This window comes from Capra hircus, chromosome 12 (assembly GCF_001704415.2).
Source record: "Capra hircus breed San Clemente chromosome 12, ASM170441v1, whole genome shotgun sequence".
In the NCBI taxonomy this organism is placed as follows: domain Eukaryota; kingdom Metazoa; phylum Chordata; class Mammalia; order Artiodactyla; family Bovidae; genus Capra; species Capra hircus.
This window is the reverse complement of record NC_030819.1, coordinates 2218812-2234092: the sequence shown is the minus strand read 5'-3', so window position 1 is coordinate 2234092 and position 15281 is coordinate 2218812. Positions and strand designations below refer to the sequence as shown.

General features: G+C 46.4%; 1 protein-coding gene across 1 annotated transcript in view; it reads left to right on the top strand.

The window, feature by feature from the left end:
* The window catches only part of MYO16 (myosin XVI), a 529091-nt gene that overhangs the window by 280594 nt on the left and 233216 nt on the right, over positions 1-15281 (top strand). The window contains 1 exon segment of the mRNA XM_018056366.1: positions 6148-6295. Coding sequence (XP_017911855.1) covers positions 6148-6295 — 148 coding nt within the window.

The following is a 15281-nucleotide window of genomic DNA, read 5'->3' as shown; positions in this document are numbered from 1 at the left end:
GCTGAGGGCATCAGTGTACTCTCAGCCCGGCCGGCAGCTGAGCACATCCTCTTAGGAACGTGCTGGTCCAGGCTCCCATGGTGGAGGGCGCCCCACACACTCCACTTGCCCTGTGGTTCTCCCCCACCTTCTCCTGAGGATCACCCTTCATTCAGGTCCTGTGGCCTATGTTTGCTGGGCAGCCTCCTGCTGCGTTAAGAATGTGGCAAATTGATTTTGAAGTGGTTTTGTATATATATTTATATATTTTAATTTGAAGAATAATACAACTGCTAATACATAAAGAAGCATATACCGTTGGTGCTCGTTGAGGCTACACTGAAAGGCGTGTAATGCCTAGGACATGAGCGGTCGGGGGAGGCTAACGGGAGCGGCCTGTGGGCTCAGATCTTAGTTTTCCTCTGTTTAAGAGGAAGACGAGGAACGCTCAGGGGATGCTTATTAGGAGAGTGAGAGTTCAAGGGCGCTGTCTGTGGAGTGAACTTTGAAGAAACTACAAAGGGTACGCTGCCGAGCCCAAGCCTTGGGCGAGATGTGAGGAGCGGCGTCAAATATTCACCCGCCTCGGGGAGAGCGTCTTGAGTACAAAGGCGGATTCTTTTGCGGCAGAGAGTCGGCCGAGGTTCCGGAGAAGGAGCCTGGTCGTGACTGCGCTGCGCTTTCTCCCACCCCGGGCAAGAGTTCAGGCAGGACGCAGAGCAGGGGCCAGCACGCTAAAGACGGTCCAACCTGCGATGCGGAGCTTGGACCAGAGGGTGCTGCAGACCGGCCCCCTGCTCCGCGTTCTCTGGGCCCCAGTACGTGGCCTGTGTTAGCACTGCTGAGCTCCTCCGACCCTGAGAGGAGTGGCTCGTTAGCGCTGTTGCCTCCCGGCGCTGGCAGCACAGGATACCCAGGGTCGACAGGAGGAGACAGGGCGTCAGTGACCGGCAGCTGCCGTGACAAAGCCCCACGCCCTGGCCGAGAGCCATCCTGCACAGTTTTGGAGGCCGCAAGCCCAGCATGCAGCTGCAGCAGGGCTGAGCCGTCTCGGGTTCTCGGGAGAGATTCTGTCCTTGCTCTTCTGGCTGATGCTTGACTTGTAGAGACATCGCCCTGCTCAGCTTGGTCACGGGGGTTCTTCCTGCATCTCTTTTCTTCTTACCAAGACACCAGTCATGTTGGGTTAGGACTCATGCCGCTCTCTCCATTTTGTCTTTTTAAGAAACAGTTATTCTGCATTTTACTAGGTGATTCTGTTTGTACCGTTGTGTTGGGTGTTCGCTTTGAAGTCAGCTGGATTGCGTCCTGCTTTTCAAGGCCTGCAGGGTCGTGCAGGAGCGAAGACGTGTCTTTCGGACCCTCTCCCCGCCAGCATGTGTCCTTGTGTCCTTCGCTGCGTCCGCAGGGTCTAGCACCGTGTCTGGCAGAGTCAGGGGACACTAGATACACCGTGAGCAAATGAATCAAGGGTGGAGGAGCTTACAGCAGCAACTCTAACAGAGGATGAGGACTAGGAAAGCTCTAAAGGAACGTCGGGCTCCCAGGTGGCTCAGTGGTAAATAATCCACCTGCCATGCAGGAGACCTGGGTTCGATCCCTGGGTCGGGAAGATCCCCAGGAGTAGGGAAGGCAACCCCCTCCAGTATCCTTGCCTGGAGAACCCCAGGGACAGAGGAGCCTGGCAGGCTACAGTCCATGGGGTTGCACAGAGTCAGATACCACTTCACAACTGAGCACACATACAAGGGAATGTGAGCCCAGGACTGGCAGCTCCGAGTGTTTACAAGACTTTGTTGGATTCCAAAGAGTGGCTGGAGCTGATGGTCGCACTCTGAGCTCAGATTCCGCAAGTCCTGGGCCAGGCTCAGTTCTACCTCTGTGCCTATTTCAATGACCTGGACCAAACCCCATAGAGGCTCTAAGCTTATTCAGGATGGAGAAGCTAGAGCTGAGACCAGGCAGAGCTTGGACGAGAATGGAGTGGAGTGAGTGTGAGATTCCAGGCCCGGAGAGGCTGCTCTGATCTGGAAACCCCGTGCCGCTCAGTGTGGCCTTGTCTCAGCTTGAGAGCATCTGCCAGCCCCCACTTTCAGATGAAACCTCATGCCCGGGGGTCACCGGTCACAGGGCCCAGTGCTTAAGTGTTTTCTTTTTTGTGTGTGTGAGACACGATTCACCCCACAACAGAGAATAAGGGCAGATCTGTTGTGTTCATCTTTACTTTTCAAAATTATTTTCAGTCTAAGAAAAATTATCATCATCTCCAAAAACAGGCACTCTGTGAACACTTCAAAGAGGTGTAAGATCGGACTTTTGAGTTTTGAATAACTTCATCACCAAGAGCCCTTTTTTTCTGAATGAAAAATATAAAAGATATTAATTTAATTCACTTTACATGGTTTTTAAAAGGACCTGAGTTATCAGATTAGTCCCAGGTAAAAGCCTTCTGAATTTTAAGCATTCGCTAAAATAGTTAATCAAACCGGAGTAAGATTTTCACACCTCAAGTTAGGTAAAATATGTGTAGGTTAGAGGTTCATTTTGTGCTTTATAGAGTCAAACACAGCTCAGCAACTGAACAGCAACTTCCTTAAATTATGAACACATATAACAGTTGTGATGATTTTATTGTTGTTGTTGTTCTTTAGTTGTTAAGTTGTGTCTGACTCTTTGCAACCCCATGGGCTGCAGTACACCAGGCTTCCCTGTCCTTCACTGTCTCCTTGAGCTTGCTCAAACTCATGTCCATTGAGTTGGTGATGCCATCCAACCATCTCATCCTCTGTCGTCCCCTTCTCCTCCTGACTTCAATCTTTCCCAGCATCAGGGTCTTTTCCAGTGAGTCAGCTCATCACATCGGGTGGCCAAAGTATTGGAGTTTCAGCTTCAGTCAGTCCAGTGAATATTCAGGGTTGATTTCCTTTAGGAGTGACTGGTTTGATCTCCTTGCAGTCCAAGGGACTCTCGAGTTTTCTCCAGCACGTAATTCGAAAGCATCAATTCTTTGACGCTTAGCCTTCTTTATCGTCCAGCTCTCACATCCGTATGTGATCTTATTATACTGGGAATGCTATCTTACTCATTTAAGGGTGACCGATGCTGTGTTTCCTTTATTGATACTATTGCTGATACTTTGATATAATGCCAACTCCTTGATCAGGCATTCAGACACAAATTGTAACATAAAAAATACAAGTCTCAGTATCATGAAACATCTGCTACAGTGAAGTAAGGATTGTCTCTTAATTTGAAGAAATTTTAATCAATAAATAACATTCTAGCCTGGCTTTTAGCCCAGGATTCCCCCATCTGATTACTTATTCGACAGTATAATCTTTCTAGGTTCCCCAAACCCTTCTTTTGTCAGTGGTTCCCGTAACACCAAGGGCACCTTCCTTCTTGAAGGAGAGGGAGTGTTCTCACCTCCATCTCCTTTCATCTTGATCAAAAATGCGTCCAGATCCGTAAAACACTTTCACTGCATATTATATATAATCTGCCAACGTATATATTGACATGTATGTTTTCAGTCGTGAAACTTTCTGGAAGATGTGCTCACATAGAGTTCTGAAAACGTGGAGAATCACAGACGTATTTCCAGTCAAGACTATTTCTGACATAAAACATTTTTTAAAACGTACATGTCTTGAAAACTCGAGAAATAAGTACGACAGTTCTGTTCATGGTCCCTTGCATGAATGAGTCAGAACCCTTTCTGGCTCCCAAACCCGTGGTCTTCCTTTCAGCGCTCCAGTGTCATTTCAGGCACAGCGAGTCCTGCATTTGCCCTGTTTGGAAGAATAGAGCCTCATGAAAATTTGAATTTTTGGTTGTTTTGTGTTTTCTTCCATCTGAAAGCTCCTTCAAGATGGATTAAAAAAAAGAAATCTACTGATCAGAATTCTGCTAATCCACAGTAATTTTATTCGCTGCTGGAGAAGAGCTAACTAGGATGATTACTAATTATTCCATTTTGAGAGATGAAGGGTACTGATGTCACTCTGTGGTGTGGAATTTGATTAGTTCTGAATGCTGCTTTGAATTAAGCTTATGTGTTGGCTTGAACAAGCAGGCATCAAGTCAGTCTTTTCTCTGAGGATAGAAGCTTGATGATCAGAAGGTCACCGCCACCTTGATGATCAGAAAGATGAATGAAGATCCTCCATTTTCACCTGATATGTCTTTAGTCAGTGAACAGAAAACCACAGTGGAGACAACTCTTGACAGTTTATTTCCTAGGAATGCAGATTTTAGCAGTTAGCGACTTCAGGGTTAATACTATTAATAACAAATGAAACATGTTTTCAGCATTTTGCTTAGGAAAGAAAAGTAAAATTTAATAATTTAGACCTCAACTTGAAATTTACCACCTGATTCAATGCTTACGGAAAAATGGAAAAGAAATTATACCACCTCTTTCTAATTTTATCACTTTGGGGCTTTAATACCACTAATTAAAGGGATATTTTGAAAGAGTCTTTCTTTATGCATTCATGGCAACCTTTCTAGAAGGTGTCCAGTGAGGCAACTTTTCATAATAGAATTTATGAATTTTGAGACTTTCAAAGCACTGATCACCATTCTGAGACTAAATTGACCACTCACAAAATTTACAGGTATAAAGCACTGAAAAAGTGATTTCATTGGTTCCCTGAGATTCACTGTATAAAACCAAAGCTCGGAGACCTCACATTTTTGCTTTTAAAGACTGGACTCTAGAATAATTAGTTGCAAATTCATTACATGACTTCTTTATAGTTCCAATGTAGGGGAAATTGAGTTTATTTGCCTTCCTAAAACTGCTGTTAGGATCCAAAAAAATTATTGATCATAAATTTTTGGTTCAAAGTGGAAAACTATAGTTATTCACAATTGCATCTAACATTGAAATGTGTAGCTATTTACTGCCATTCATACTGATAAGAATAAACCTAAATTCAAAGGAAAAGCTTACTCCAGAAACAGAATTTTCAACGTGTCAAATGTATGTCAAAAGGTCTGACCAACACCGGAGTCTGAATTTCCAGCCCTCCTTGAAGCAGACCCAGGGTTGTCATTTCCATGTTACATACTTTCATCATTTCCCACCTACTTTAAATGGAATTTCATCATCTACAATCCATAAAAGAAGTAATTGGTAAGCTAGACTTCATTCAAATTAAAACTTTCTATTCTATGAAAGACGTACGATCCATGAAGCATGTTCCCTGGCATTGAGTTGAAAACCACATCTCCACGTGGGGTGGGCACGAATGTTTATAGCTGTTCTATTCATCATCGCAAAAACTGGAAGCAGCCAAGATGTCTTTTAGTAGGTGCATGGATAAACGGTAGCACATTCATTCAGTGGACTAGTATTCACTAATAAAAAATGAGCTGTAAAGCCTTGAAAAAACGGGAAAGGACCCTTAAATACATATTATTATGTGAAAGAAGACAGTCTGAAAAGGGTTCTTACTGTGTGATTCCAACTAGATAACATTCAGGAACAGGCAAAATCATAGTGGCAGCGCAAAGATCGTTGCTTGCCGGGAGCTGGGGAGGAGGAGGGGTAAGCAGGTGTATCAGTGACTTTTGGGGCCGTGGAACGGTTCTGTATGATGCTGTCAGGGTGCACGCATGACATGTTGTCGTTCAGTGGCTCAGTCGTGTCCAGCTCTTCGTGACCCCACGGACTGCAGCGCGCCAGGCCTCCCTGCCCTTCACTGTCTCCCGGAGCTTGCTCAAACTCATGTGTCCACTGAGTCGGTGATGCCATTCAGCCATCCAGTCTATATACATGTTGCATAAATTTCTCAAAACCCATAGAACTGTATAACACAAAGAGTGAATGCCGATATAAATTACAGACTTTAGTCAATAATAGTGTATCAGAATTGGCTCATTCATTTTAACAAACATACCACTCTAATGCAAGATAATTAATAACAGGGGAAACGACTTATTAGGGAAAGGAGAAAGGATATATTGGAACTCTCAGTACTTTCTGCTTAATTTTTCTGGAGCTAAAAAATTTCTCTGAAAACAAAGTCTATTATTTTGCTTTTTAAAAAGTCTATTTGGAAAGAAGCTGCATTCTTATCTCTTCTGATTAGTACGTGTAAATGTATGGAGCTGAAACTAATAATGCCATTTAACAGAATTCCTCTTCTTTTCTTTAACCAGCCAGAATCTTTACATATATGCTAGAGAAATCCAGACTTGTTTCACAGCCCCCTGGCCAGAGCAATTTTCTCATCTTCTACTTGCTGATGGACGGATTATCTGCTGAAGAGAAGTATGGACTGCACCTTAATAATTTACACGCCCATCGGTAAGTGATTATGTGTTTTCAGTTTGAGAGTTCTGCCCTCAAATTGTGGTTGCATTTTAGCAGTCTTAAAGTTTCTTATTTTCCAGAGAAGAAATGGTAACTTCTTTTAGGAGAATAAGTGGATATACTGTTCGGTTTGAACTCTCTGTGTATTACCGTTTATTGAGTGTTTAGGTGAGGTTTGTTGTGTGTGTATTATCTTACATTTTTCTAGTTTTCAGGTCAGAATAACAGATCAGCACATTTATAAGCATTTGTGTTCCCTTGGATATTTTGGATGTAACAGTTATGAATTCCTAATTTGGGGTTGTCTTTTGAAATAATGGGACATGGTATTTGAGCAATTATGGTGCATTAGGAACAGAGGAGGTTACATAATGGCTTCAGATGAGCCATACACACAAGCTGGGGGGCACTGATTTTTCTGCAGGGGAGGCAGACGGTGTTTGTTAGAAGGAGGGGGCTTTGGTCACAGGAGGGCCGTGCAAGGGGGTGACTTTGCAACCTATGCGTTTTCACTGACCGCCTGACCCCGTACGTCTCCCTGCATGGACGGATCCACACTTGGAGAGGATGAGAATGAACCAGCAAGGAGCGTGAACCCCACCCAGACGAGGAGTGGGGGAGAGAGAGGGCAGAGGGTGGCGGGTGGACGGGTCCAGTGGTGAATTCCTGGCTGAGCAGAGAGGAGATAAAGCTGCGCCTTAACTTCAGACATTCGCTGACCTGAGTGTCCATTCACTGGCTGTTTGTTGCCGGATTCAGGAAGAATGGTGTGCTCGTGATTTCATGAGAACTTTTGTGAGAGAAAATAAAGGATGCGTGAGGAGGAGGAGGGCCTCCCAGGTGGTGATGGTGGTCAAAACCCCACCTGCCAACGCAGGAGAGTGAAGAGACGAGAGTTCGATCCCTGGGTGGGGAGATCCCCTGGAGGAGGGCATGGCAACTGGCTCCAGTATTCTTGCCTGGAGAACCCCATGGACGGAGGAGCCTGGTGGGCTGCAGCCCATGGGGTCGCAGAGAGTCAGACACGCCTGAGCGCCTAAGCACGCATGCACGGCGGGGCGGAGCATGGCCAGAGGACCAGTCACGTTTGAGAGCTGAAGGGCATGCTGAGCGGACAGGGAGGTGGAGGGGTCCCGTGCCTGCGCTGAGAGAGGGGCCTTTTCCAGGCCCCCTGGGGTCTCCATGGAGCTGAACCCCCAGACCTGTCCGGGCAGGGACAGGCCACGCCCACGGCTGCGGAGGGGAAGGAGGTGGGGCGTGCGCCCAGGGGCGGGGAATGAACTGGCCTTATTCGAAGGCCCCCTTGGATTATTATTTAATGACAACTCATTCGGTTTCCTTGAAACTATTACATCCAACAGTACAGATCGCGTTTATCATGTTGATAGAGACATAAAGTGCAGAAGGCCTTATCGAAATTGTTGTTCAAAGCGAGAGACGGTTTGGAGATTCACTGTCCCCCAAAACAAGAGAAATTTGGAAGAAAAAGAAAACACTGATACTGAAGTCCCGATGCTTTGGCCACGTGATCAAAGGGCTGATTCACTGGAAAAGACCCTGAGGCTGGGAAAGACTGCGGGCAGGAGGAGAAGGGGGCGGCAGAGGATGAGATGGTTGGATGGCATCACCGACTCGATGGACAAGAGTTTGAGTAAAGTCCAGGAGATGGTGAAGGACCGGGAGGTGTGTCTTGTTACAATCCATGGGGTCACAAAGAGTCAGACACGACTGAGCGACTGAACACAGCAAACCTACAAGAGCGCTGGCATTTTTTTTTTTTTTTCAAATCACCTCATTTCCTAAAGGAAGAAATCAGATCTGGAGGTGTAGGGAGGTCTATACCGAAGTGAATATATAGCAGCAGTAGCGAGATGGCCGGTTCTTGAGTCACTCTCATGTTTTTCTGCATCGGGCGTCTCAGACGGGAGGGAAAGCATCCGACTGGGGGCTGTCGGGGTGTTTCAGGCAGCCTGTGGGGAAGAAAAGCCTCGGTGGCTTGCATTCCTCATCTTCACTACCAGCAAAGGCTCAGAGCTGATGGCAGACCATTGCCGTAGGTGGTGCGTCTGCAAACGCGTGCGTGCGTGCTTGCACACGCGTGTGCCTGGCATTGCAGACGCAAAGCCACTGAGGAACAAAAGGAAGCCGTCTCGTCCAGCATTCAAAGATATGATTCAGCCTCTTGGTCCGTGGTGTGGACCCCTCTTTTGAAGTGTGAGAGCGTGTGGGAGAAAACAAGTGTTTCTTTATTGACCTCCGTTCCAACATCCGCTTCTCTTTGCAAAAGAGAGCTCGGAATCGCAGAGGCCATTTAGAAAGTCAAACGTCAGGGCTGGCTTTGTGAGAAGGCCCAACAGGAAAGAACTCAGCAAAATCATGAATAATTCAACTCTCTTGAACAAAGAAGTTATTTTATTAAAATGAATTATAAATATCTAACGAGTGCAAAACAACATTCCTCAATAAAAATGTATACCGCCACTCCAGATTCATAAAACATACCCATTTGGAGCATTTGTACGATGACAGTTCCACAGACAGAGTATTCTTTAATAATAAGACCAGTGGTTTTACAAGTTATGATGCCTTATACATCCCGATATTTCTGTGATTTGTGTCATGTGGGTCTTTTAACAGTCACAGCGTTTGTGGGTTTTCTCACCTTTACAGTCCTGGTCAGGCTTGAGGAGCTCATATTTATATTGGGATATATCATTTTTGCTTAGTCATTACATACATTAAGTACTAGAGTTTTGTAAATTGTTTGGCTTGCTCCCAGTCAGTAGTATTAATAACTTATTAGCTTTCTAACCTTTCACAATTTGATGATCTTTCTGAGTTTCCTCCTTAAGGAATTCATAGGTAAAGGATATCACTATATAACTATATTTATATAGCTGTATATTGTTATATAAACAATATATAAACTACATGTTGTTTATATATAAACAATATTATCATCCACCTACTTATCTGCTTTTAAGAGATATTGATATATTATCAGGTAAAACAAATTGGCATCTACTTTGCCATCTAAATGTCCCTTTGCGTGTTCAATGCTTATTCCATAATGCAACTTGTCTTGAGATTTTGATGATGTATGTTGAGTCTTTAAAGCAAACATTACAAACATTTGCAAACCTGCCTCCTTAAAATGCATCTTTTCTTTATTACTACCAACTGGTTACCTACATGAAACATATAAATGAACATGGGACAGGAATTGTAAGCTGAAGACATGTCCTTATGTGATCAGAACTGCAAAGAGAAGAAAGGATTATTGTAACTAGTGCTACTTCAGTTAAAGCTACAGAAGTGTTTTTGTTTTGTTTTGTGTTTAACTTTGACTCTGGTTTGGAACTAGAAGTTTTCAGAGTCTCACATGAAAATTTATGGAGGTTTATTTTAGTGTTAAATGCACCTAAAAATACTGTTTGTATAATTGGAACAGTATCTAGAACAAGCAGATAGCACTCTTGTTTATAGAATAGAAATGGAGCAGATCTAGACATCAAATCTGATAGCTTAACTGCATGAAAGCAATATTTATAACACTTTGCCTAGAATCTTCCTGGACAGATGGTTTAAACAAGGACCACAAGAAAAATGTCTCTGGGTCCTGACGTTTTGAGCAGCAGCAGTAAGTTGCATTATAGAAAACCACCACTAGATGGCACACTCTTCACAAAGTCAGACGGCCAAAATATGTCTCCATCATAAAAGGTTTCTTTTTTCCCCAACCTTATTTATTTTTAATTGAAGGAAAGTTGTTTCACAAGATACCTACGGCTTCCACATGAGTCAGGTATCCGTGTGTCCCCTCCCTCTGGGACCTCCCTCCCACCTCCCACCCCTTCCGGGGTTTGAGTTCCCTGAGTCGAACAGCAAATGCGCGTCGGCTGTCTACGTTACACGTGGTGCTGCGCGTGCGTCCACGTGACTCTCGCCATTCGCCCCGCCCTCTCCTTCTCCCTGACTGTGTGCACAGCGTCTCCACTGTGGTCCTGTAAATAAGGTGGTCAGTGCCATGTTTCCAGATTCCATATATATGCATTAACATATGAGATGTGTTTTCCTCTTTCTTGTTTCACGCTGTATAATAGAGCCTAGGGTCATCCACCTCAGTAGAACGGGCTCAAATACGTTCCTTTTTACGGCTGAGTAATATTCTATTGTATATACGCACCACAGTTTCTTTACCCAGGCATCCGTTGATGGACATCTAGGTTGCTCACACGCCTGAGCTATTGTTAGCTGCGCTGCAGTGAACGCTGGGGCGCATGTGTCTTCTTTAATTTTGTTTTCCTCAGGGTATAGGCCAAGTAGTGGGGTCGCTAGGTCCTACGGTAGTTCTACTAGTTTTTTGAGGAATCTCCATAGTGGCTGTATCATTTTCCATTCCCACCGACAGTGCAAGGGGGTTCCCATTTCTTCACACCCTCTCCAGCATTTATTGTTTGTGGGGTTTTTTGATGATGGCCATTCTGACTGGTGTGAGGAGATATTTGATTTGCCTTTCTCTAATAACCAGCGATGTTGAGCATCTTTTCATGTGTTTATTAGCCACCTGTATGTCTTCTTTGGAGAAATGTCTGTTCAGGTCTCTTGGCCACTTGTTGATTGGGTGGGTTGTTTTTCTCTTACTGAGCTGTGTAAGCTGCTTGTATGTCTTGGAAAGGGATCCTTTGTCAGTCTGCTTTGTCCAGGCCGAACGGTCGTGTTCCGTCTTCCCTTTGGCTTCTGGCCTTGCTGGTACGGTTGAGCCAGTGTTTGGTGTAGGCTTCGTGTTGGGAGTGATTTGTTTGCATTCTGGTGGGGGGAGGTGAGTTTGGGGGGTTTTTTCCCCTCTGATGGGTAGGGCTGTGAGGCCGTATGTTTTGGGTGTCCCTGGTAATCCTGTCTGCCACTGGTTGGGTTTGGGTTCTTGTCTTGCTTGTTGTTCAGGCAGAGCATCTTGCCCTGAGTGCTGCCAGCAGTTGGGTGATGCCAGCTCTGGTATCCAGGCAGAGGGCTTTGCCAAGTTCTCACCAATCATTGCTCCCTGAGTTGGGAGTTCCTGGCAGCCTGGGGTCTGGGACTCACTGCTCCCACTCCAGAGACTCCGGCCCGATCTCTGGCCAGGGGACCGAGACTGTAAGTCCTGTGCTGTGGCATTAAAGGGGATTAAAGCAAACATACCGTGGCGCTAGTGGTAAAGAACTCGCCTGCCAGTGCAGGAGACATAAAAGACATGGGTTCAATTTCTGGGTCTGGAAGATGCCCTGGAGAAGGCAATGGGAACCCTCTCCAGAATTCTTGCCTGGAGAATCCCATTGACACAGGAGCCTGGCGAGCTACAGTCCATCGGGTCTCAAAGAGTCAGACTCGGCTGAACTGACTTAACACAGAAACAAGAAACAAAAGATAAACCCCAGACAGATGGCGAGTACAAAATCCAGCAAATAATAACAAAAATAATGGAACATGCACACACACAAAAAACCAAAACAGTCCAAAGGAAATAAAGTACAAGAGGCTGGCCTGGTGAGCAAAGGAAACCAACAGCGATATCGACCAATTAAAACAAACACAAACTAAAGCACAAACCAGAAAACAAAATGAAAGCAAGGTGCCAACTGGGGAATAAAGCAGGGAAGACAATAAACTAACAAACATGGTGAAAAGAAAGAAAGAAAGATAAGAAAACAAAGGGAGAATAGAAAAGCAAAGTTAAATAGAGGTCTATGAAAAAGGTTTATATGCATTAAAGAATATCTACTGCAGGAACAAAGCAATAAGAAAACAAACAAAAATATTTTAAAAATAAAGTTTTAAAAATTAGAAGAAAAAAAACCCCACTGAATTTCAAAAGTACAACAGAGAGGCAAAAATATATAAAGGAAATAAAAAGTGGGATTAAAAAAAAAAATCTTAAGTAGAGTTATTAGTGTTAATAAAACCAACAACCACGGCAACAGAGGCAAAAAAAGAAAAAGAAGAATAAAAAAAATCCAGAACCAAACAGAACAAGTCAAAATTAAGAAGAAGAAGAAGAAACGTTTTTTTCAGATCTCAGCTGTCTGTGTCCTTCCCCTCACTGTGAGTCAGAGTCCCCTTCACCTCCTAGGACGCCCTCCAACTCTGCACTGGTCTCTGGACCTGCTTTGGGGCAGCCCCGACTCTCGTCGACTCCTGCTGCTGCGTGTCCTGGCCTCCGGCGTCCTTGGCTGCCAGAGCTACTGAGTTTTCTTTTGTGGGAACTCTCATTGTCCTTTTATATATTCGACAGGCGCAGTCGGCCTCGCTGATCGTGTGGATTTAATCTGCAGCTTGTACAGCTGGTGGCCTCTCGCTTAGCCGCACTGCCCCTGGTTTCCAGTTGGTTTTCGGTTGTGGTTTCACCTCCACCGCTGCCTGAGGGTCGTCCACTGGGGTTCCCTCCTGAGGACCTGGGTCTGCCCCAGTGGGGCCTGGGCCTGGAGGGGGCGCTGCTTGGATCCCCTGCTTGGATCCCCTGCTTGGATCCCCTGCTTGGATCCCCTGCTTGGATCTCCTGCTTGGATCGCGGGGACCCTGGCAGCACCGGGCACCCAGCGGAGCCGGCAGCTAGGGAAGAGGGAGGCATGGGGCTCTTAGGATTCTTCCGAGCCTCTGGCAGCTCTGCCCCAGTGGGGACTGAGTGTGGACGGGACGCACCTGCTTGGCTCGCGGGGACCCTGGCGGCGCCGGGCGTTAAGGGACGCCGGCTGCCCCGGTCGCGGGAGCTGTAACCCTCCTGGAGCCTCTTTCCAGCTTCCTCTTTCCTCTGGCAGCTGGCGTTCAAATGATCCTTTTTCGCTGCTCCTTCTCTGGGCTCTGCGTGTTCAAGGCACTTAGATGGCCCCCCTGGCTGGGACCTTCTCTGTCACTCAATGAATCAAGCCCTTAAAGGCCACCTTCCTCCGGGGTCCTCTCGATTCTTCAGCCGCCAGCACTCGGGGGAGAGGCCCCAGGGACGGCTCCACCTGCCGCGTGGGACTCAGCAGTGTCGCCTCGTGGCTGCCTGTTCCAGCACAGGCGTCCCCACCGCAGAGCCCTCCCTCACGTCTCCCCGGGCCTCTCCCCGCAGTCAAAGCAGGCCTCGCCCTGGGATTAGGCTCCAATCCGATCCCCACGGCCCAGCACCCAGCCACTGCGCTTTTCAGGGTTCTTGCGGCCCTGTCCGGGGTACACAGAGCATCAGCAGGGATTGTCCGCGTGGTTCTCAGTCCTTTCAGCCTCAGCCGGTCACAGATGAGCTGTGGCGCTCTCCAAGAGTCTCCGATGCCAGCTCTCTGTCCGGAAGAGTCTCCCTGATGGGGGATCGGACCCCCGCTTCGGTCCCCCTAGCCCCACCTGCTGTCTCGGGTGCAGGTCTGGCCCTGCTCAGTTCCCTCCTTCTCCCTCCTTTCTTCACCCTCCCGGGTTTTGCATGGATCTGTACATTCCTCTCCGGTGGCCGGGGACGCCTGCCAGCTCTCAGCTGGTGCCGGGTGAGATCCTCCGCAACCGCGGGTGTGTCCTGACGAATCCGCGAGGGGAGCTGCACTCCAGTCCACCCACCCCGCCCCCATCCTGTCTCCAAAGGTCTCTTATTGACGGGTTCTTCCTATGATTCCCTTTTTCTTTTCCTTGGCTGTTTGTTTCTCAGATTTTATTTCAAAACATTTAAAGTGATACCAACACTGCATCTGGAAAGCAAATACAGTTTGTTCCTGGGAACTGAGTTTTAAAGAAAGTTAGAAATAGTCATCAATTGCTTATCTTCAACCTGCTTTGCACAGCTCTTAGGGGTTTAGGCTCTGAAATCTGGAGAAGTCATTCCTCACCACCCTTCATGTTGATTAATGATGGAAATGATGGGGGTGCAGCCTCAGAGCATTCTCTGCAAAGGTCAGGTTTGAATTATAAACCGAGAGCAAGCAATCATTTGACTCAGCGCGTGTGACCTGCTTCTAACCTTGTGTGTTAGTGAAGGGAAACTCTGACTCACCGAGCACTTGAACTTGAGAGGGCTGCCCCAGTACACCTGTCACAGTAGGTGAGGCAGTGAACTCTCAGTGAACATGCATTTTTTTTCTTGCTAAGGGTTTATTATGCTTGTTGAACTTAACCTGCGAAAGACGCACACAATTTTAAGAACTTAAGAGTAAATTTAAATTTTTTTGAGGATTTTTAATGACGCTGTGATATAATCAACAGTTTACTGGATACTCATTTTATGCACCCAAAGCTTAAAGATGGTCTTGAGACAAAGGTTTGAGGCAGGAGGTATTATATTCTATTTCTGACTGATTCTGTTATTAATTAAATGATGATCACAACTGTAATAGATGCAACTTACGGAGCACTTAGCATAGTTGGGGTCCCCCCCCCGGGGTCTCCCTTGTCATGTTGAATCCCCACCTGTTACAGGGCAGAGGGTGCAGGACAGCACCCTCACCAGATGGTCCAGGCTGAGGATGGAGAGGTTGGCCAGGAGCCCAGGCTGCCTCTTGGTCTTAAACTTGTGTTGTCTCTGCAGCAACGTTGCCTGTAAAATATCACCTCCTGCATTTGCACCTTTGCAACCAGGAGATTTCAGAGAAGATGAGAGGGAAAGTACAAGGTCAAGTGCGTATGCACGTTTTTATTAATATTTACAGTCAGTTAAGCACAACTAATTCAGGGCATTTCTGGAGTCTCTCCTCCTCTAACTACCAGAAAAAGCAATCCTGGGCCATTTCTTTATCCAGGAGCGTAAGAAAATGTTTGAAGCGCATTGATCACCTTAGCTGAAGGTCCTGTTGAAAGTACAAGGAAGGCTGGATCACTTCGGTAAGTGGGCCGGTACATTTCACTTGTGAGAAAGGCCAATAGGAAGAAGTCAGGGTCCGTGGCTTTCTTACTTCCATCTGTGAGCGACGTCCCCCCGACGGTGGAGAAGAGAGAAGGAGCTCACGGACGTCAGCTGCTCGCTCTGCCCCTTGGGCTCATCGGCACT